The 24,210-nt window shown below is 38.5% G+C and overlaps 1 protein-coding gene across 1 annotated transcript in view; it reads right to left on the minus strand.

Moving 5' to 3' along the window:
• Positions 1-24,210, minus strand: part of THSD7A (thrombospondin type 1 domain containing 7A) — a 488,459-nt gene that overhangs the window by 164,408 nt on the left and 299,841 nt on the right. Inside the window, exons 5-6 of the mRNA XM_070787540.1 lie at positions 15,995-16,150; positions 14,456-14,668 (exon numbers count right to left, since the gene is read on the minus strand). Coding sequence (XP_070643641.1) covers positions 14,456-14,668; positions 15,995-16,150 — 369 coding nt within the window. The remainder of the gene's footprint in view (positions 1-14,455; positions 14,669-15,994; positions 16,151-24,210) is intronic.

The following is a 24,210-nucleotide window of genomic DNA, read 5'->3' on the forward strand; positions in this document are numbered from 1 at the left end:
GGATGTGAGTTGGAGCATAAAGAAGGCTGAGTACCAAAGAAATGTGTTTCAAAATGTGGTGCTGGAGAAGACTATTGAGAGTCCCTTGGACTGCAAGGAGATCAAACCAGTCAATCCTAAAGAAAATCAATCCTGAATTTTCAATGGAAGGACTGATGCTGAAGCTGAAGCTCCAATGCTTTGTTCACCTGATATGAAAGCCGACTCATTGGAAAAAACCCTAATGCTGGGAATGACTGAAGGCAGGAGGAGAAGGGGGCAACAGAGGATGAGATAGCTGGATGACATCATCAACTCTATAGACATGAGTTTGAGCAAACTCCAGGAGATAGTGAAGGACAGGAAAGCCTTGCATGCTGCAGTCCAGGGTGTTTCAGAGTCAGACATGACTGAGCAATTGAAGAACAACTGCCTAGAACATTATCTGCCCAAATTCTCATGGAGTGACTTCTTTGCCTCCTTTATGTCTCCTCACAGTTTTGACTCTATCAACAGGACTGAGTAAATCTTGGTGCTATGAGTGAGAGAAGGAAACCAGGAGGAAAAAACAATTTTGGAGGGAAGATGATGAATTTCACTTTGGTATATACAATTTGGAAATGCCAGTAGGCTTTAGCTGGAGCTGTCAGGTAGAACTCAAAAACAGAAGGTTGACGGGGAATCTTAACATTTAAGGAAGAAGCACAGAAGGAATATAGCATATTGGAAACAGAAGTAGCCTGTGGTAGACAAATTCTGACAAGTACCTCCCATCAAAAAGTATAATTGAGTCCAGTATCCCTTGAATATAGCTAGCCCAGTGTCTGGTTTTGACCCAAAGAAAGTGGTAGAAGTAACCTTATGGCTGCCCCAGAATCCAGGCATTACAAGGCCTTTCACTTGTTTTGCCCTTTTGGAACACTGCTCTGGGATCACCTTGAGACTAAGCCAGTCTAGTCCACTGGTGATGAGAACACACAGGGAGGAAAAACAAGGTTCCTTCTCTGATATTATTGAGGCCAATTTAGACACCATCCACAACAGCCCTCCAGTGCACTATACCTGACCAGTGAGCCGAGGAGGAACCAAAGAGAACCAAAGAGGCCCAGCCAACCAATAGAATTGAGGAAAAAAATTTGTTAAGTTTAAGGGTGGTTTGCTATGCAGCATACAGATCTGGTACAGAACTCAGTACCTAGAAATGGGGTCTTCTGAAACATAAACCTAAAATATTACCTCAATGGACATGAACTTGAGCAAATTCCAGGAGTTGGGGGAGGACAGAGGAGTCTGTTATTAACAGCATCAGATACTGTAGGGGTCGCAAAGAGTCAGATACAACTTAGCGACTGAACAATAACAACAACAACAACAACAAAAACAGGTAGCGTGGCCAAAATGTAGTAAAGGCTGAAAAGTAGGTGAGAAGATTGTTAACAGAGGATGGAGTCAGAGTCTCACATTACATATTTTGGAAAAATTGGCAGAACTGTTGCTTATAGAAACTTGCAAGATAGAAAATATTAAATGAAACTATGAATCCAGATGTTTCCGGGAAAGATGTTAAATAATGTCAATTTAACTTCTTTCCACTGAGAATCATATGCTATAGAGAGAGAAATAAACTACAAAAAGAATAACTCAATGTGCAGTTGGAATTATGATGATGCCATGATGTGCTGAAATAGAAAATAAAATAGTTTCTTTCTTCTAGTTAGAAGAAGAGAGAAAGATTTTCAGAGTCATAAATGGCCTAAGATAAAAATCAATTCAAGGATGCAGCTAAAAGTTCTTTGATAAGACCTCAGAAAAATTTAGTGGTATTTAGAAGACTCTCTGTCTTTTAAAGAGAAGGCAATGGCAACTCACTCCAGTACTCTTCCCTGGAAAATCCCATGGACAGAGGAGCCTGGTAGGCTGCAGACCATGGGGTCTCGAAGAGTCGGGCACGACTGAGCGACTTCACTTTCACTTTTCACTTTCATGCATTAGAGGAGGAAATGGCAACCCACTCCAGTGTTCTTGCCTGGAGAATCCCAGGGACGGGGGAGCCTGGTGGGCTGCAGTCCATGGGGCCGCACAGAGTCGGACACGACTGAAGCAACTTAGCAGCAGCTGTCTTTTAAAGGGCCTCTAAAATTCTTAAAGGCAGTTTCCACAGCAGCCTCATATATGGCCCAAAATAAAGAGAGGTTTTTTCCAAAAACAAATTATCCACATTATGGATATGGTTTTGGTACCAGAGAGTGACCTCCAATGAGATTCTTAGAAACTCACGTTTTTTTTTTTGTTTGTTTGTTTGTTTTTTTTAATTTTATTTTATTTTTAAACTTTACATAATTGTATTAGTTTTGCCAAATACCAAAATGAATCCACCACAGGTATAGATGTGTTCCCCATCCTGAACCCTCCTCCCTCCTAACAGGGCTGTATTGATAAAAACACCGTCACCTTGGTCTTTGAGAAATTGAAAAATTTCAAAATGAATAAAAGAATTCCAGGCTCTCTGGTTTACATGAGGAGGAGGCAGACTAAGGAAGTTCCTCAGCTATAAACGTGCATTTCTTACAGAAAAGGCGAGACATCTTATGGAAAATCCAGAAGTTCAGAAGTGAAGAACAAAGAGCCAAGGAGTAAAATGGACTAGGGAACCACTCTCAAGGAACAAAAACTGGCTTAGATCAGGGAATTTTCCCTCCTCTGATATAGGGGAGACAGGCTGGGTTTCAGAACTGGTGTAGACCACAGACTGCTGAACGCTTCCTATTTTTCTCATCTTTGAGTCTATTCTGATTTTCTGCTCCCTGTTACATCATTGTATGTTGTATGTGCAGAGAAGGTACCTTGTCTTTTTCGTTCAAATTCCTCTGACTTGAGAGTAGCCACACCTAGAAACCATAAATTTTGATTTCAATCTGAAATCAGGTTCTTTGCGACAAGTAACATAAAATAAGGATTATATGAAGTCATTATCTTAAGGAAAACCATTTTTCACAAATCACTCTGTGGAAAGCATGCACTAGTGTAGAGTAAGACCTTGAAGAAATGTGTATGTCAGGGGAAGGAAGAAAGGGTTTCATTTTGGGGGGAAATTATCTGAATGATTAAAATTTTTATTATATCTACAAATTGAAATATCTTTCAATATGAGGGTTATGTTTTCCATGTTTTGACATCTTAAATAATTCATTCAGATAAATTGAGAGATTCTGTAGGACTGAGTACTTTCTAAATTCACAGAAAAAAGAAAGGAATAATGATATTCAAGTTAGAGACAAAAGCACTTCAACATTTACAATTTTTAAAAATAAACACTCTAATCCTATCATAGGAAATAATTTTGTGTTTGTGGAGGGGGTATTATGTGGAAGATACAAAGCACAATTCTGTTTAAGATGTCAAGTTCTGTAATTTTAATCTGATCAGATGAGACTGCCATTTTATTTTTACAATGCTAGAGACCTGGGTTTGATCCCTGGGTTGGGAAGATCCCCTGGAGAAGGGAATGGCTACTCACTCCAGTATTCTGGCCTGTAGAATTCCATGGACTGTATAGTTCATGGGGTCACAAAGAGTTGGACATGACTGAGGGACCTTCACTTCACTTCAATAAGAAGGTTATAAATTTATTTTTATATTTTAAGGTCTATTTTTTCTCCTAAAAAAAAAGTCTATAATTAAAAAATAGCACTAAATGACTTTGAAATGCATAGGAAAGAATTTGACAAATTGCCTTCAGGGGAAAAATAGCTCATTTAAAAATAAGAGCTCAAAGCATATGTGTAAAAAAGAATACAAATAAAAAAGTGTGTGTGTGAGTGCTTGGTCACTCAGTCATGTCCGACTTTGGTGACCCCATGGAATGCAGCCCGCCAGACTTCTTTGTCCATGGGATTTCCCAGGCAAGAATACTGAAATGGGTTGCCATTTTCCTTCTCCAGGGAATCTTCCCCACCTAGGTACCAAATAGACATCTCCTGTGTCTCCTGCATTGCAGGCAGATTCTTTAAACCCTGAGCCACCCAGGAAGCTAAAAAAAGAGTCCCTGCACCTGAACCGTTATCCCTGAGATACCTCATCTACATTTGAACTAGATGCAGATCATGAGATAGTAAACTTTAAGCCTGATGACATAACTGCCTGAGAATTTTGATAGTCTCAGGTGAAAAGGGGGCGTACCTTGCATTTTAGAGGAATGAAAACAACTGTGACCAGATGGTGGACGGTGGTAAATTAAATCCTTTGCCACAATTCTTTGTAATGTCTCTCATCAAGTGGTAGAGCTTGCTTCTCTCTTCATTAAATCTGAGTTGTCTTTGGGACTTCTTTTGACCAAAAGAATGTGGCAGAAGTAACATCGGACAAGCTCGAGAGTCTTGTCAGCTTCTGTTTCTGTCCTTTTAAAGCAGTGCCCTACGTCCACCATGTAAGGAAGCTGTTAGCCCAAGTGAGAATGAGAGCCCCTGTCAAGAAGCACCAACACACCTCAGCGGGCAGTTCACATCAGCTGGAAAATATGTGAGGGGCTCCACCTTGCATCTGGCTCCAGGCACAGCCAAACCTCTGCAAGTGAGCACAGTCAAACCCGAACAGGAACTTGGCAGAATCACGAGAAATCCTAATCAGTTTTGTTTCAGCCATTGAGTTTCGAGGTGGTTTACTGCCCGGCAACAGTTACATGACACATGACCTGAGAGGTAGGAAAGAAATCAGAGGGATGGAGACTCAACGAAATCAGGGGAAACAGAGTCAGCTAGAGGAGATTACGAGATAAACAAAGTCACAGAGGCACATAAGAGAGAGAGACAGTGTAAGGGATGAGAATCTGTTAGGTTTAATCTGTTAGGAGAATCTGTTAGGTTTAATCTGTTAGGAGAATCTGTTAGGTTTAACAGTCAAACTCCAGTTTAAATGATTGAAGGATGTGTCTTCTATCATACTGGCTTTTACTGCCCCAGCTATGAGAAAACTGGCTGCCCTGGGTTATGTTAAGGCACTTGACCACTTAGGATAAGGTGAAAAGCTATTTTCTTTCTCTTGCATTTGCCATTTCAAGTGGTAAATAACACTCAGTGAGAGATTTATATCATCCAGTTAAGTGGTTAGCAAACTACTGTTCACTTAACTTTCATTCGAGGTTTCTGCTATAACTATCCTACTTTAAAGAAGAAACTTCCTTATAAAACTCTGCTCTTCGCTAAGATACTGCTAGGCAATGGAACACTGGCTCAATCCTGATGACTTCCTTACAAATAAAAAAGTATTTTTTATTTATATCATATCAAAACATAATATACATATCACACAGGCAGGCATGCTCAGTTGTGTCTGACTCTTGAGACCTGCCAGGCTTCTCCATGGAATTTTCCAGGCAAGAATACTGAAGTGGATTGCCATTTCTTCCTCCAGGGGTCTTCCTGACCGAGGGATACAACCAGTGTCTCCTGCATTGCGGGCAGATTCTTTACCACAGAGCCACAGGGAGATCCATACATTCCACACACACTTACATATACAAATGCACAAAGCTAGATCAGGACATCTGATGCCAGATTTTTTAAGACCAGAATAAAATTGTGATTACTACAAACCAACACTGAAGAATAGCTTGTTGTCTTAAACTTTCTAAAAAGGCTATAATGACTTTCATCTTTACAACAAATTGAATAGAGAATCTCAACCGAATTATAGGAAACAAACTCTTACCAACAGTGTTAGATGATCCTAATTGTAAAGTAAGAGAGCTTAGATTTAAGCATAATATCCAACCTAATTATATTCCAAACACATTAAATGACATAGCATTCTACAGGAAGGAAACTCCTTAGTTGATTTATTGCCTAAATTATGGAAAAACAATTCAGTTATAGGACATATTCGTGCATTTAAAAAGATCAGCTTTTCCACATAATGGCTATGTAATTTGTGTTAAGAAGTAGATTCCAGTTCCAAAGAGTGATCACGGTTTTGAAACTGTGTTCTACAGATATTTCAATTGATCTGAACTCAAAGTTTTAGGAGCAAATCATAGGTTAGCTTCCCTTCTAAACTTACACAAATTTTAACTGACGTTTTCATCACTCCTCCTTCTGTATTACGAGGTTCTTGTACATTATTGATAATAATTATGGAAAGATACAGCACAAAGGGTATTATCCTGATGGAAAAAAGCAAAAATATTTAAGAATAGGTTTTTCAATTTCAAGTTCTTGAAAAGATATGTCAACATTTTCAACTATTGAACAACCTCAATGCCTGCTACTTGGGTGTTTTAAAGTTTCTGAGCCTTCTGAAATTCCACTTTCCATTTAACTTAAAATAGAATTATTTAAATTTCACTGGAGAATTCATGAACAATTATGTCATAATAGCTGGAAGTTTCCTGGACCTACCTTCCTCCTTCCAGATAGCATCTGTGGGCCAGTGGTTGACTGGTTGGAGAGTATAAAACCCCAGCTCCTTTATTTTGAAAACTATAAGCTTTGGGATTTAATTGACACTCCAGAGTGTCTTACCTGCTTAGACTGTGTCTGAAACTTCGGTGTTTCTTTGTGCAGAAAGGAGTTCACTTAGCAGGCCTGAGACTGCTACCCTTAGACACTCTTGATCACTCTGGCCCGTAGCTTGCATCTAGAAACTTGAATATCTGCAGGGCTCTACGTTTTCTGGGCTTCCCTGATAGCTCAGTTGGTAAAGAATCCACATTCAATGAGGGAGACCCTGGTTTAATTCCTGGGTGGGGAAGATTCCCTGGAGAAGAGATAGGCTACCCACTCCAGTAGTCTTGGGCTTCCCTTCTGGCTCAGCTGGTAAAGAATCTGCCCACAGTGCGGGAGACCTGGGTTCAATTCCTGGGTTGGGAAGATCCCCTGGAGAAGGGAAAGGCTACCCTCTCCAGTATTCTGGCCTGGAGAATTCCATGGACAGTCCATGGAGTTGCAAAGGGTTGGATACAACTGAGCGACTTTCACTTTCCATGCTCTCCAAATAATTAAAATTTTGCTCACTGTGCATAAAGCATTTTTACAAATAATTGCTGCTTAGACTGAAAGACTGCTTTCCTTGTGGGAGTCTGCAATTTTGGTATGTGCTACTTAGCAGGTCAGGCTTTCCCTAGTGGCTCAGTGATAAAGAATCCACCTGCCAATGCAGGAGATGGGGTTTGATCCCTGGGTCAGGAAAATCCAATGGGAGGAGGAAATGGCAACCCATTCCAGTATTTTTGTCTGGGAAATCACATGGACAGATGAGTCTGGTGTGCTAGACCTTGGGGTAGCAAAGAGTCGGACATAACTGAGCACAGCACACAAACAGAAGGTGACTGCATGGCTGAGTCAATACAAACTCGTGACTCCTGGGCTCAGATGAGCTTTCCTCATAGACAACACTTCACACATGTCACAATTCACTGATGGAAAATGACGCACATCCTATGTGATTTTGTTGGGAGAGGACTCTCAGATGCTTGCGCCTGGTTTTCTTCAGACTTTGCCCCCACTTTTTTCTTTTGCTGATTTTGCTTTGTGTCCTTTTGATAAAATAAATCATGTACTAAGTTCTATAAGTTCCTCTCCTTAATTAAGGACCTGGGGGTGGTCTTGGGTACCCAAAACACACTCCCCTTTCAATATTTTGCTTCTTCATTCCCCATTTTCTTACTGGCTTTCCCTGAGAGCACATCCTTAATCAACTGTTGGCATCCCAATCCTCAACGTGGTCTATGTCTCTAGGGAAGCTCATGAATATTCTCAATCAGACCAAATATTAGTTTCAACTAGAAGCTTTGTAATCTCTATTCCTGGGATGATTTTCTCCTTACCTCTTATACTCTTTTCCAAATACCTCTATCCCCCTCCAAACTGTTGTTCTCTAATAAATATATATTTGGACAAATTAATTCAGCATTTACATGATTTGCAAATTGCATATACATTGTATGTACAGCAAGACTTAAAATAGAACAGCCTTGCCCCATTTCTCCCCATATCGAGTCCTGTTTTCCAGACACAAAAATTTTCCATACTTTTTAGGTGTTTATTCCTGATTTACTTCAGGATACCAGGTTTTACATTCCTCTTAATACTGAATACCTGGGAAAAAAGAAGTACAACATGAACTGCTTAGGAAAGAAATAGTATTCAAGTCTCTCCTTCCTTCTACTCATATGCGGACACATATCTTGTTCCATGAGGGAGAGGAAGAAATTGGTGGTAAAAATTAAGAAAGATTAAGAAGTCATATGACAAGCCAGTGCTTGGGATATTAGAGTCATCTTCAACCATCTTTCACAGTTTGTTCTTCTGGAACTTCTGCCGATATACAGAAATGGTTCCCAAAACAGGCAGAAAAATTTACTTTAAAGACCTGCTTCAGTACTACTCTCTTAGTTGTCTTAACCTTATGTCTTCTTCAGCATTACCCAAATCCAGCCAGTTTGCTTTGGTGCTGGGAGTCTTTGGATAAAGGAGTCAGTTCCTAGGTTCCACCAAAACAATCCTGTTCTCATTTTAGTACAGGGGTTCACAAACTTCATTGTGCATGCATCAGAATTATCCAGAAATCTCCATAAAATGCAGCTTTCTGGAACTTGCCTCCATATATTGTAATTAAGTGAGTCTGTAGATAAGACAGGAATCTGGTTTTATAGCACACTTAAGGAGATTTTGATACTGGGGGATCCAAGATACCCTTTGACAAAGCAGATCTAGCATCTTACAGGGTAATTTGAAAAATACTTGCATATAATGAAAATATACTTATGTACATATATCTCATATCTATCTATAGATGACTTAAAACATCTAATGTTATTTATGTGTATGCTCAGTCGCTCAGTCATGTGTGACTCTTAGCGACCCTATGGACTATAGCCTGCCAGGTTCCTTTATCCATGGGATTTTCCAGGCAAGAACACTAGAATGGGTTGCCTTTTCCTAATCAAGGGGATCTTCCCAACTCAGGGACTGAACCTGTGTCTCTTGTGTCTCCTGCACTGGCAGGCAGATTCTTTACCACTGAGCCACCTGGAAAGCCCTGAAATTATGTGTACATTTTTTTTTTATTTGTACATGAAAAATCTGTTGGCATTCTTAGAAATCCAATAGTTTTTAACCACAGTGGCATGACACAATGGTGTGCTACGATCAGGGTTCAGGTGTATGTTAAACATTTGTTGTTAATGACATTTAGAGTAAGTCAGTTACTCTTAACAAATGAATTGCAATAATTTAAGGTTATATAATCATGACATTCCCAGTTAGTTGAATTTTGACACACTTTACCTAATAGAAGAGGAAGGAATTGAGCTTCAATAACAGTATAATACACTTGGAGGTCATGGCTGGATACTGCTATTACTATTGTACCATTAACGTAAGTAGCTGTGTAATCAGGGATTGTATTGATTTACTTCTATAAAAATATTATTTTAGGGTTTCATAAAAATCTCTGTCAAGTGTGAATATGACTCATGCATGTCAGTGTCACTGGTTAGATGTTAACTTTTACTCATGTGGATAAAAATGAGAAAGGCAGCATAGAAACTCCAGGAAAACAGTAGTTTTGAAATTCACACAGAAAGGTATCAGTACTCAGATTCCTGGAATAGAACACATGATAATGAAATATGGATAGCATCATTTTATATGGATAGTATGATTTTATATCATCTTATATGGAAACAATATTTGATTTATAGTATCCTTACATAATCACTAAGATTACAGACTATTTTTCACTTTCAGCCTAATAGCCCTGCTTTCCTTCTGTCTCTAAGGAACCAATTTGGGAAACAAAGTACACTTGCCTCATCAATTTACACCTTTAAATAAAACACAGACTGCTGCTGCTGCTAAGTCGCTTCAGTCGTGTCCGACTCTGTGCGACCCCATAGACGGCAGCCCACCAGGCTCCCCTGTCCCTGGGATTCTCCAGGCAAGAACCCTGGAGTGGGTTGCCATTTCCTTCTCCAATGCATAAGAGTGAAAAGTGAAAGGGAAGTCGCTCAGTCGTGTCCGACTCTCAGCGACCCCATGGACTGTAGCCCACCAGGCTCCTCCATCCATGGGATTTTCCAGGCAAGAGTACTGGAGTGGGGTGCCATTGCCTTCTCCGAAAACACAGACAAATCCTGCTAAACCTGGAAGAAGGCAGATTCTGGGTTTGCTCACAGATTCAGCATCCTTGAGGATCCCACTTGCCCGCTGCCCCATCACACCAGACCGTTGGTGCAAAGTTCCTGCCTTTGTGCTCAGAGATCTGGCACTGCTTTTCTGAAGGTCTTTTAATTATGAGTAATATTTTTTTTCTGTTACACATAAAACGTTCCTCTCTTTCTGGAGAGGCTAATTGCCTCCTTGAGTTCTCCTTTGTCTCTCATTTTTGTTACACCCCTCTGTCAGAGAATCTATACAAAACTTCTCTTGGGGGTTCTTCCAACTCTTTCCCAGTCCTGCTCCTTAGAAGTCAGCTGGGAAAATGAACAGTAACAGCAAGCAGCAAATCCTAATGATCCCAAAAGCCTGGTAAAGAATAATTTAGAAGAAAAGAGACTTTAGACACTTTGTGATCATTAACAAAGTTGTGAAATTTGTGAGGAAGTTGGGAGAAAAAAGATTTTTTTTTTTCAATTATTTGTTAGATTCACAGGCTCTAATTCCTCATTTCCCTAGTTGAGCTGTAACTTAATTATAAAACAAAATCTATAGCCACAGACAGGCCTAGAGGTACAGTCTGTACAACTAATCAACTTTAATTCCCTGGGCTCGATTTAATTACAAAATGACATTCAATGCAGCTGCTAAACACTTTACCAGATGACCACATGATAATACTCGTATAGCACTTACAGGTCCCCAGCTTTTGAGCTGATTCTAGCAGTGCAATTATTTTTCAGGTATAATAAATTTGAACAGCTCTAGGATTTATAATAAAAGATTCTCTTGATTTTATACATCTCTGGAGTTAAGCCAGCTAAAGTATTGAGTTGCCCTACAACTAATATATGTCAGGGAGTAAAACATAATGACAGAGGAGATGTCCTGATAAAGAACAATAATAACAAACTGAATTTCAGTAACACATTTCTTACCTTTTAAAATTCATTGTCTTTGTTTGGTGGACAAAGTGAAATCTGCCTTATGTATACTGAGTTATCAACTTGTATTTCAGATTATGACACATTATTTTTAATTTAATTTTATTTTTAAACTTTACATAATTGTATTAGTTTTGCCAAACATCAAAATGAATCCACCACAGGTATACATGTGTTCCCCATCCTGAACCCTCCTCCCTCCTCCCTCCCCATACCATCCCTCTGGGTCGTCCCAGTGCACTAGCCCCAAGCATCCAGTATCGTGCATCGAACCTGGACTGGCAACTCGTTTCTTACATGATATTTTACATGTTACAATGTCATTCTCCCAAATCTTCCCACCCTCTCCCTCTCCCATAGAGTCCATAAGACTGTTCTATACATCAGTGTCTCTTTTGCTGTCTCGTACACAGGGTTATTGTTACCATCTTTCTAAATTCCATATATATGCGTTAGAATACTGTATTTATGTTTTTCCTTCTGGCTTACTTCACTCTGTATAATAGGCTCCAGTTTCATCCACCTCATTAGAACTGATTCAAATGTATTCTTTTTAATGGCTGAGTAATACTCCATTGTGTATATGTACCACAGCTTTCTTATCCATTCATCTGCTGATGGACATCTAGGTTGCTTCCATGTCTTGGCTATTATAAACAGTGCTGCGATGAACATTGGGGTACACGTGTCTCTTTCCCTTCTGGTTTCCTCAGTGTGTATGCCCAGCAGTGGGGTTGCTGGATCATAAGGCAGTTCTATTTCCAGTTTTTTAAGGAATCTCCACACTGTTCTCCATAGTGGCTGTACTAGTTTGCATTCCCACCAACAGTGTAAGAGGGTTCCCTTTTCTCCACACCCTCTCCAGCATTTATTATTTGTAGACTTTTGGATCGCAGCCATTCTGACTGGTGTGAAATGGTACCTCATAGTGGTTTTGATTTGCATTTCTCTGATAATGAGTGATGTTGAGCATCTTTTCATGTGTTTGTTAGCCATCTGTATGTCTTTTTTGGAGAAATGTCTATTTAGTTCTTTGGCCCATTTTTTGATTGGGTCGTTTATTTTTCTGGAGTTGAGCTGTAGGAGTTGCTTGTATATTTTTGAGATTAGTTGTTTGTCGGTTGCTTCACTTGCTATTATTTTCTCCCATTCTGAAGGCTGTCTTTTCACCTTGCTAATAGTTTCCTTTGATGTGCAGAAGCTTTTAAGGTTAATTAGGTCCCATTTGTTTATTTTTGCTTTTATTTCCAATATTCTGGGAGGTGGGTCATAGAGGATCCTGCTGTGATGTATGTCGGAGAGTGTTTTGCCTATGTTCTCCTCTAGGAGTTTTATAGTTTCTGGTCTTACGTTTAGATCTTTAATCCATTTTGAGTTTATTTTTGTGTATGGTGTTAGAAAGTGGTCCAGTTTCATTCTTTTACAAGTGGTTGACCAGATTTCCCAGCACCACTTGTTAAAGAGATTGTCTTTAATCCATTGTATATTCTTGCCTCCTTTGTCGAAGATAAGGTGTATGACACATTATTTTTGAATGTAACTAGACATAGCTAACTCATTTGTCTGCTTGTCTCAATGTTCCATAAGAAAATTTGGGAAGTGATTGTCCTACAAAATATTTTTTTACCTGACAAAATTAATCACTAATGTTTTTAAAATAGTCAGCTCCTCTAGTATATTTCAAATGTATTCAATTTGTACAAACATCCAGGAAGACCACTGCGATATGTAAGATCTGATTTTTCATTTTATAACATTTAGCCGGAAGTTCCATGCGTAATTAACTTTTCATCTTAGAGCTGTTTTCATCCTAGCCCACACAGATATACTTTTAATAATACTTGGGATCCCAGTTTCTCCCTAGGTCTCTAGGAGGTTAAGAAAAATTATTTAAATTGAGGAAAAGGAATCAAGAAGCAGTATCATTAAGGGAGTTACTAATGATGTTAAAATAAATATGACCCTTACTGCTTTTCCAGCAACTCACATGGTAATGTAGTGTCATTTGACTCAAATTAGGATTTGAAGTGGGTTTATAAACATAGCAGGATGCGTTCCATTTGCGTCCTTTCTCCTAGATGTTAATCCTCTTTTCTTTCCCTTTAGAGTAGAACTGGGTACAAGCTAAAGAGAGGATGTATCATAACTAATTATATCTACAGAGAAAAGAGCAACATTCACTGTCAAGTATCTGGAGCTCTAATCCCCTTCACATTCACCTTCCAGCCTCCAGTGCCGGTTCAGATTTTACCTGATGCGGTCCTGCTCGACCACCTGAGACACCAGACAAAGACAACACTGCACATTTCAAAGTTGAAAGGCTCATTTCTCAGTCCTGGCAGTGCTTGTCAGTCTCTTACCCCAGAGAGTATCCTTCTCTACTGAGCAGTGATTGAGTCACACGAGGAAAAGATTCTGTTTGCTGGAAGGAAATAGGATAGAAGGAATCATGACGGTTACCAGATGTTCCAGTGGCCCTGCGGGGGCACCAGAACGTTTCTGCGCATGCTGTAAACAGCGGCAACTGTCATCCATGGGACCCTGCGGCGTGGTGCTCACGCTGCTCTGATGTGCAGTCACAGGATTCCAGAGTTGGAAGGGACCTTAGAGACAATTTTTCAGAGATTTACACTACGTCTGGGGGAGTTCTGTGTTTCCTAAGTGTAATTCAGGGATTGCTAAAGAGTCAGGGGGAATCTCCCTGAAACAGCAGCATCACGCTTGGAAAGGATGCAAAAATCTCAGTCAAGGCTGAGAGCAAGGCAATATATTTTATCAAACAAAAATCAGTTGTAAAGTCCTGGGTAATTCCTATGGTTCAAGAAGAGAACTTTGTGGAAAATCCTCACCCAGGGGGGCTCTATGACATTCCTGGAAGGGAGAGTCCCAGAGTTCAGAAGGTTGATTCAGGAGGAACTCTAGGCTGCAATAGGAATCATGGCTTGGTAATCATTACTAAGACACACTAAGGGTGGGAGATGAAGGCTTCTCAAATCAAGTCAACCAAAGCCAACAACTCTTCTTTATTTACATATCACTTTCTATGGCAAATTAAAAAATCTTAGAAAAATGTTACCTCTCATTGTTTTTACACCTTGTCTTGATGATGGCTTCTTATTGCATGTTACTTATTTTAAAAGTGAAAATACCCTGTGATTGTTTAAAGACCCTCCCCACAGCCACCATCAGAAAAAATGAAAGAGAGAAAGAGAAGAAAGAGGAAGGAAAGAAGAAAGGATGGAAGGGGCAGCTGTTTCTGTGTTTGTAAACAGAACCAGCTATGCCGCGAGAAGACATGATATTTTAACACAAGGAAAAGTATTTCTCCAGGGCCAAACAAAACAACCATAAAATAAAAGGAGGACAGATAATCTTTCTTACCATCACTGTTGATGCACACAACCTCTTGAACTTGTGTGCCTGGACCGCACTCCTTGCCATTATCTGGTTCACAGTCGCCGAGCCTCACCGCTTTCCAGTCATAGCAGGATGGCTCCTCACAGGGAATGGCTTCCAGTAAGTGAGGGCAGTTCCCAGTGCCTCCAGAGCCTCCAGTGGGCTCATTGGTGATGCGCCGCTTCCTCAGTTTGAAACCTGAATTGTTGGGGAAGGAAAATATCCTTTGTTACCATCATGGGTTGAATATTTCAGAAGGCTGAATGAAACCCTAAGTTAAAGCAGGATGAAGGTAAAGGGTAAAATTCATATGTGCTTTATTCACTAGTGTATCCCCAAACTCTAGTTTAATGGGAGCTCATTAATAATTTATTAGATGAATACATGAATGAACAAATGGCCAAAGAGGGACTTTTAGTGTTAGTTTACTATAGTAAAAATAAAGCAAGAAAAGAGCTGGAGAGAGAGAAAAAGAGAGAGGAGATTTTGCTTTTGGTTAATTTGGAAAGTCTGTAGTTATAAAATGTTCAAAGACAATGAAATCTCCAAAGACACCATAAAATCTCAATCCACTCAGAAATATTCATGATCCCAATAAAAGTGGTATTACTTTGAATTCCTCAACAGGCTTATGTGGTTAAACTTGAAAAGGAACCTCTGAGAAGTTGGATGATCTCAGGAAATTGTCTCTTTGAGCCTTAGTTGATTTTAGACTCCCCAGAAATTTGAATTAGGGATATAATCCATCTGGGTTCTAATGAGGAGTATTCAAAGACCTGCTCTGTGCTTTAATAGCACCTAAGTGTTGCCTTGTCTGACACTGTATGACAAAATTAGTAAGTCTGTCCATTACTAAGTGAACATACTAGAATCACTAGAAAGCTGTTCTTTGACACAAAATAGAAAAGTGTTTTCAATTACTAGATCATGTGAAAAATCACTCTACCGTGCCTACCACATGAGAAACAACTGCATTTATTTTACTTTTTTCAGATATAACATTTGCATCATAAAAGTAATAGTCATTATTTTCTCATCTTAAAATAATAAGGAGTTCTATTTATTAGGTACTAGCTATGGGTCAGGCAATGAAATAAATGCTTTATGTTTTATCTCCTTGGATCTTTAAAGAAAACATGGGTGCCAGATCAGATTACATCACTTTTACAGATGAGGGGATAAAGACTTACATTAATTAACTTATCTAAACAGTAGAGGACAGAACAGGTTTCCCAATTCAGGTCAGTATGACACCATAGCTCATCTTAACCACTGCACCAACTGCCTTAGATGTTCTCCATCTGTTGTCTAAAATAATAAGCATCTCGCCTACATTCTGCAGTTTTTATCTTCTGGTGTCATTACCAGAGTGGGTTTATACTTCTTTTGTAATCAGTACTCTTTAGCCATTCTAGAAAATACTGTCAACAAATGATCACAGGAACACGCAGCAGCGTTTGTTAATAATTCATGGTTTGACTCCATTGATGGGAGTTTCAAGCATGCCATTTTAGTATTACATACCTTTTTTGCCTTGCTGGTCATTACAGTTTTCATAAGTACAAGGTCCCCAAGCTGTCCAAGGTGAAACCTCACATTCAATAGGACAGGGAATGTGGCACAGCTGTGTCGTGTTGGGGACAGGGCCAGTGCATGATTTCAAGTCCACTGGTTTTGGGGCTGTTTGGAGACAAAGAGAGATCCCCTAAGCATTAAACATAGTACTGGTCAATAATATGATTCTTCTATGTGTATGAAGAAGGAAAAATGCTTAGAGAAGTGTCACAAAGACATTACTTCAATGCTTCTCAGCTCCATCCTGAGAATAAAAGGAGAAGGAGAAGGGGGAAAAGGAAGCAATGTGGTGTCATCAAAGGAAACTGGGCTAGAAGTCCTAAAACTGTTTAATCTTCAGCTTCACCACTATGCAATTAATAATGCTGAGTCTAATATTCCTAGCCAATAAAACAATACTTATGGCTAATTTTATTTCTAAAATTTTATAGTCAGATTCTAAAAATGTAGAATTTACTTTGGAGGACTGAACAGAGTAGGAGGGGAAATAAATGTCTATGGAAAATCTCCACTGAGTGCCTTGTGGCACAATAGTCTCTGTTTTGGCCCACAGAAAGGTACCTGGTGGATATGATGAAGGACCAAATGGGGCATCTGTATCTCCAACTGCATGACTCACCAGGTACTTTCCAGAACTTTCAAGAGTACAGCACCTGCGTATGTGATCCAAAGCTCAGAACTGCTAAAGGGACTAATTTATAACTGTCCATGTATGTTCATGAGTTGATTAATGAACTGTGGATAAATACTGCTAGCCCATGCTTCTTTCTTCCTTTGATGACTGCAATTTGGCTATTTTGTACAACACATACATTTGACAGTTAATGTCAGATGGTGTCCATAGTTCTGGTTAAAAATGACTAAGTGAGAAAGATACTTGAAGCTATAAAGACATCAGAAGAGAATCAAGTTTACTACTGTCATAAAAATTTAAAGAAGCAAATGTCTTAGACACACATTTCCTTTAATGACAGCTAGCTTCTGTTATAGTCTGGTACTCTGAAAAGCCCATCCATGTAGCACAAAAAGCCTGACATAATAAGAGATTTAACTCTTAGGTTCTTTATGTAAAAGTGAAGTGAAAATCACTCAGTAGTGTTCGACTCTTTGTGACCCCATGGACAATACAGTCCATGGAATTCTTCAGGCCAGAATACTGGAGTGGGTAGCCTTTCCCTTCTCCAGGGGATCATCCCAACCCACTGAACCCAGGTCCTCCGCATTGCAGGCAAATTCTTTACCAGCTGAACCAGCAGGGAAGCCCACGTTAAGGACTATCAAATTCCAATTACATGGGATTGCATATAGATGTTCATAGAGAAAATAAAATATTTTAAACTATAATATCCCAACTTTTAAATAAAAATATTCAACATATCTACTTGTAGTTTAAATATTAAAGCAAACTTAGGTACTTGCATATCCCTCAACTTTCTACATACAGAAACACACACAATCATAAAGGCTAGTATATTAACTCCTCTTTCTGCCACATTTTTCAGTTCTGAAAAATATTCTACAGAGTTTTCCTCCAAGAAGTACTTATTTCCCTCCCTTCTGAGTCATAGCCCTCCCCTTCTCCCCTCCCATACACAATGAAGTGAAAATAAATGACTGGGCATCCCTAACTTGCTTAACATGAGCACCATGAGCATTCTCACTTAGGTTTTCAGAATTGCTACTAATTTGTATCGTAACATTAGCCAAAGCCAAAAATGATTAACTGGATTGCTTTCCAACAGTGAAAGACCTTGGCACAGTAATGACAGAAAATACAGAAATAAATGCTTCATTTGTCTGAATATAAAAAAAAATGACACTGATAATATGTATCTCACATAAAATGATTTGTTTTTAATATTCTTACAGGCATAAGAATCTTGGGATGGTTGATTTCATGTGGCAACTTGCCTGGGCTAAGGGAAGGTGAAGCACTGTTTCTGGGTGTGTCTGTGAGGTCACTTCTGGAAGAGACTGGCATTTGAATCAGTAGACTAAAGCAGACTTTCCTCACCACTGTGGGTGGGGCATCATTCAACCCACTGAGGTCTGAATAGAACAAAAAAGTGAAGGAAGGTCCATTTTTCCTCTTCTTCATCTGGGATATCTATCTTCTGCTCTTGGACATCAGAATTCCTGGTTCTGGGAAACCAGAAAGTACACCAGTGGCCTTCTTCCCAGGATTCTGGGAGCCGATTCCTATAATGTACTTATATACAACCTATTGGTTCTGTTTCTCCAGAGAACCTTGACTAACGTAAGTCTATAATACATAGAAAAACTCCTACAACTTCAAGTTAATGTAATTCCTTCATTTGTGGAATCTTTCAGTGAAAGTTTTAGTCCTTCAATCATGTCTGACTCTTTGTGACCCCATGGACTGTAGCCCACCAGGCTCCTCTGTCCATGGGATTCTCCAGGCAAGAGTACTGGAGTTGATGGCCGTTTCCTTCTCCAGGGGATCTTCGTGACTCAGGGATCAAATCCTGGTCTCCTGCATTGCAGGCAGATTTAAATTAGTGCTTATATGTATACTTACTTGAAAAGTCTCTGTGTTTTATTTTCAGTGAACTAAAAGTAACTTTATGGTTCGGTGTTATCATACAGTTTTGGAAATTAGAGTTGGAAAGTATACAATTGTGAGAACTATTAAAGCCTGAAGAAATTTATTTTATATAGAAAGTTGAAAACTTTAGGAGGAAACAAGGTTTTTTTTAATTAAGGAAACAGATAAAAACATTAATTCCTGGCCATTTTTCTAAAGTTTAATTTTAACAGTGTATTTTGAGTAAACAAAGAAGAATAATAACTCACAATTCTTTAACTACTAAAAGAAATATGATGAATAAAGGCTTAAGGAAGTATTTCTTGAAGCAAAATATGCTTAACAATCTTCTGCTAAGCTGGCCAACTCAGCACAGAGATAATACAGTTCTTGAAAAACAGTGCCAACTAAAAATTGGCACTTGCCATCTGCCTCTTCAAGGATTAAACACAAGCTTCTGTGACAGCTGACCTTCAACACACTCTGAAAGGGGTTCAGTGTGGAGACCCAGAAGGAGGCACTCTGTGCTCTGGGTAAAACTAACAGGACAGGCTTTCAGATAGACAGCTTCAGAAGATTTTATGAGCCCACTTCTTGCATCTCCTCATATCTAGAAAAACACTAAAATCCTTTAGAGTGACATCTGCTCATTATGATTAGCAGCAACCTTCTGCAAAAAATGTGTGCCTGATCGCACGTATTTCCTTCATCAAAATTTTATATATATATATACACACACACACACATACACACACACACACTGACCTTCTCCCCTACCTCTTTGGAGGTTTCTCAGAGGTATCTAAAATGCTGTCTCCTGGGCTATAGTCCTCATTTTGCCCCAAATAAAACTTAATTCACAACTTTCACACTGTGCATTTTTTTCCATTGATAAAAGCCTCAATTTCACAGACAACTTTCTATCTATCTTTCATTAATCAAATAAACACAGTGGAGAATATGTATTTGTGTATGATTCTATTCCTTTGGTGATTTTCACTGTAGATTTTCTTATCCGGTATATGCTGTTTTGTTTTGTTTTGTTTTTTGCATTTTCAGTTTTTTTATTTAAAAAAAGATACTGTAAATAAATGTATTCAGCCAGTTTTACAAATATGAATCACACAATTGTTGATCTAACTGATTGGGTTCTGTCTTACACCTTCCCTGGCATACAAAGAGGTGGCAAATTGGGGCTACCACTTCAAGCCTCATGCCCAATATACAGACTGACCAGTGGAGGTAACCAGGATGAAACCATCAGGGAAAGTAAGAGGAGGTTTGGGTAGTGAGAAACATAGGTTCAGCAGAGTCAACTCTATGCCTTCAAACAGTATATGCTGATTAATGTAAATCACAGGTATGAGCCGAACTCTTCAAAAGCTGTCTTTTTTTATTTTTTGCAATGGCTCAAGATTTATCTGAATTCAGTGTGATTCAATAATGAAGTAAAGAACAGACACAGAAGATCTTATTAGGTTCTAGATTAATCTGTGAGATATAACTCCTACAGTTTTATATTACATAATATAGCATTTATTGCTGATCCCTTATTCTCAAACACTGAGAAATGAATTTTTTAGCATGGCCCAGTCATCATTCTTATATAATTTTATTAGAAATTATTAAGAAACTGTTCTTCCAGTATAAGGTCCAAAGAAGTATACATTAGATTTTTTAAAGTCTTATTGTTGATCTCTTGAAAATAAAGGAGATATTTTATTGTTCTCATATGACTTAAAGGGTTTTTACAATTATGTAAAGTTTAAAAATAAAATAAAATTAAAAAAAATAATTATATGTACTCTGTATGCTTCACAAGGTCATAAAAGAATATTTTCTAGACTTAGCAATTTTTGTAGGTCTGAAACATTTTGCATTTGTATAGAGTATTACAATAGACAAAAATTCCTTATAGGAGATAAACTTAATCATTTGTTTCCAGTAATGAGGCCAATATGGTATTGTGAAAATATACTTTTTGTATAATCCCTAAGAATAGTGAATATGTAATTTTTTTCAAATTAAGTGTCTTATTCTGAGATAAGTATAGATTCACATGAAATTGTAATTTCACAGAGATCCTACATATCCTTTACCCAGTTTCTCCCATTAGATCTCACAAAACTATAGTATAATACCACAACCAGAATATTGATATTGATACAGCTAGGGTACATGTACTGGGTCGAATAGTATTTCCCTCTCCACCCTGCCTCAAATTCGTGTCTTCTAGAAGCCCATGGACGGTGGAGCCTGCTAGGCTGCAGTCTGTGGGGTCGCTAAGAGTCGGACACGACTGAGCAACTTCACTTTCATGCATTGGAGAAGGAAATGGCAACCCACTCCAGTGTTCTTGCCTGGAGAATCCCAGGGATGGGGGAGCCCGGGGGGCTGCCGTCTATGGGGTCACACAGAGTCGGACACGACTGAAGTGACTTAGCAGAAGCTCAGAACATGACCTTATTTGGATATAGGGTCACTGCAATAATTAGCTAATGAGGTCCTACTGGACTCAGGTAAGTCTTAATTAAATCCAATGACTGTTGTCCTTATGAGAAGGCCATGTGACGACACACAGAAAAAAAGGAACTGCCGTAAAGTAGAGAGAGATTAGAGTGATGTAGCTACAAGACTGTCTACACCCACTTTGTTCTTAATCTTACAGGGAAAGAATTCAGTCTTCCGCCATTAAGTATAACATTAGCTATAGGTTTTGGTACATGATCTTTACCAAGTCGAGGATGTTTCTCTCTAGTCCTATTTTTCTGAGAGTTTTTATGATAAATGGGTGGTAAATTTTGCTCAGTTCTTTTTCCCCACTGACTGATATTATCGTGTGAACTTTTGCTCATTAGGCTGTTAACGTGGTGGATTATATGAACTGATTTTTCCAATACTGAACTGGCCATGTTTCCCTGAGTAAACTGTCCTTGGTCCCAGTCTTCAATTCTTGGAATGTATAACTGAATTCTGTTGGCTAATATTTTGCTATGGGATTCTGTATCTGTATTTATGAGGGATTTTGGGCTGCAGCTTCCTTTTGGTCCTACTAGCTTGCTGTTTGTTCCTTCTTTTACTGCTGTCTGGATAGAAGTTTCCTGTTCCATATTCAGTGAGTTACAGTAGTTTTCTGGTAATTTTCTTTGCTTTGACATCTAATTTGTCTGATAGTAATATACCCCGTTCCTGCTTTTCTTTGAATAATATTTTCATGATTTATTGTTTTTCATTATTTACTCTCAACCTGGGCTATTGCTATATTTGAGGTTTCTTGTTGAATGTGTATAGTTGGGTCATATTTTTTAATCCACTCTACCAACCAGTATCATTCCTTCTTACATGTTTAGTTTTTTATAGATAGAGAATACATTTTAATTTTCATATGGTGTTGGAAGCAAATTCTAACATTGCCTGAATAGGTATCTGCTGGATCCTTTCAAAATCTGCTCCCACAGGCGTTTCTGGGTGATTTTCTTCTCTCACTCCAAGTCTGAGACATGGGAGGAAAAGATACACCAAGGGAACTCAGCATTTGTCTTTTCTTGAGTTTTAAAATCTCTAGCTTGTCTGCCTCCTTCTCCATCTTTCAGAGTCATTTTATGGTCTGTTTACTAAAGGATTTTTTTTTTTTTAATTTAGTGAGAGAATTAGGAAAAATTACATCTTCTCTATCTTCCTGGAAGCAGAAGCCTATATGTTATTTTAAAAATAAAACTTTTCAACTTTATAACTGGGATCATAAGAAAGGAAAATCCTCAAATGATTCCCCAGATCCAGAGCACAAATCCTGTATAGTACCAGAATCCTAAAGCTGGCCTTTCCTTTGGGGCATTACTGATCCTAAGTCATCGAACCTGCATATCTAGATTTCTTTAATTACCAGGGACAAAGGAGGGCATTTTCAGTCAGAACATGCAAGTTTAACTAAACAGGCCATCATTAAGGACATTTCTAAAGGATTTTTTTCTCATACAAAGGGAAGTGAACAGAAAAGCAGGGACTAAGATGGCAGATGGAACAGTGACCAAAGAAAATATTAAACGTGAGTAAGAGCAAACACCAACTGTAAAAGCATAATTGATGTTTAAACAGAGAGTATGGAAGGCAGAACAGTGGTCTCCTAAAGATCGTATGCCTTAATCCTTGGAATCTGTGAATACATTATCTTAATGGGAAAAAGGACTTTACAGATGTGATTCAGGGTTCAAGCCCTGAGATGAGGAAAGTATCCTGGATTATTGAAATCAGCCTAATCTAACCACATGAGTCCTGAAAAGCAGAGAACCTTTCCCAGCTGGTCAGAAAGGAGAGATGGGATAAGGAAGAGCAGAGTTTCAAAGCATGAGAGGATTTGCCATTTCTGTCTTTGGAGGAAAGGGATAAAAGCCAAAGAATATGGTCTCTAGAAGCTGGGGACAGTCCCCAACTAACAACTAACAAGGAAACAGAGATCTTGGTTCTCCAAATGCGGAAAACTGAATTCTGCCAACAATCCGAATGAGCAAGGAAACAAGCGTTCATTAGAGCCTCTAGAAAGGAATATGGCTCTACCAAAGCCCTGATTTTAGTCAAGTGAGACCCATGTCAGACTTCTGACCTACAGAACTAGAAGATAAAACATCCAGTTTGTGGTCATTTGTTATAGTAGTTATAGAAATCTAATACAGACAGTTACAAATAGCAATATAGAAATAAAATACAAGACTATATAATATGTAAGCTGGTGAAAGGTACTCAGAGGTAAAATAGTTTACAGCCCTTGGCAAGGTTAGCATATTAATTATAGATTATATTCATTTGGGTCTGGACTTTAATATTTTAAGGTAATCTCTTTATATAAATAGGATCAGAATATATAACTTCTAAACCAAGGGAAACAACATAACAATAACAAAACTGTTGTAATACATTTAAAGGAAGGCAAGAAAGAAGAAACAAAGAAACAGAAAAAAATGGAACAAAGAGAATAAGATGGAAGAAATGAATACAAGAGGATAGACCACTAAAAGTCAAAGACTATGAGGGTTAATAGAAAAATAAAATCTGAAATGACATTTTATATCTACTAGTTTATCCAAAAACTTATATGTTTGCCAAACCAAGCGCTGAAGAAGATGTGAAGCAGCCAGAACAGTTAAACACCACTTCTAGAAAACTATGTTGTTTTCAACATTTGGGAAAATAACTTGGAATATTCTTCTCAAATGTTTGAAGACAGGCTTACTCCCAGGTATACACCTTGGAAAAAGTCATCAGACATCATTTACCTCAGGAAATATTTACAAGAATTGTCATTGCAGCATTGTTTATAACTGAAAATATCTAGGAATAACACTCAGGTGGCCAACAAAAAGGGAATGGATTTTAAATGATGGTGTCCATACTACTGTGTCAATACAATGTTATACAGAGGTGCAAATAAACTATAGTACAATTACCACTAAGATGAAATGCACAAGTGTATCAGTGTGAAGAAAGCAAACCAAAGAAGAATATATACAAAATGATACTACTCATATAAAGTTTTAAAAAGCAAGCATTATCATCATGTTTGGGGATAAATATGTGTCTGAAAAAGAGGGAGTGGCCACCATTGTCTGTGAACTGGCTTGGTCTT

Source organism: Bos indicus, chromosome 4 (assembly GCF_029378745.1).
Source record: "Bos indicus isolate NIAB-ARS_2022 breed Sahiwal x Tharparkar chromosome 4, NIAB-ARS_B.indTharparkar_mat_pri_1.0, whole genome shotgun sequence".
Taxonomy (NCBI): Eukaryota; Metazoa; Chordata; class Mammalia; order Artiodactyla; family Bovidae; genus Bos; species Bos indicus.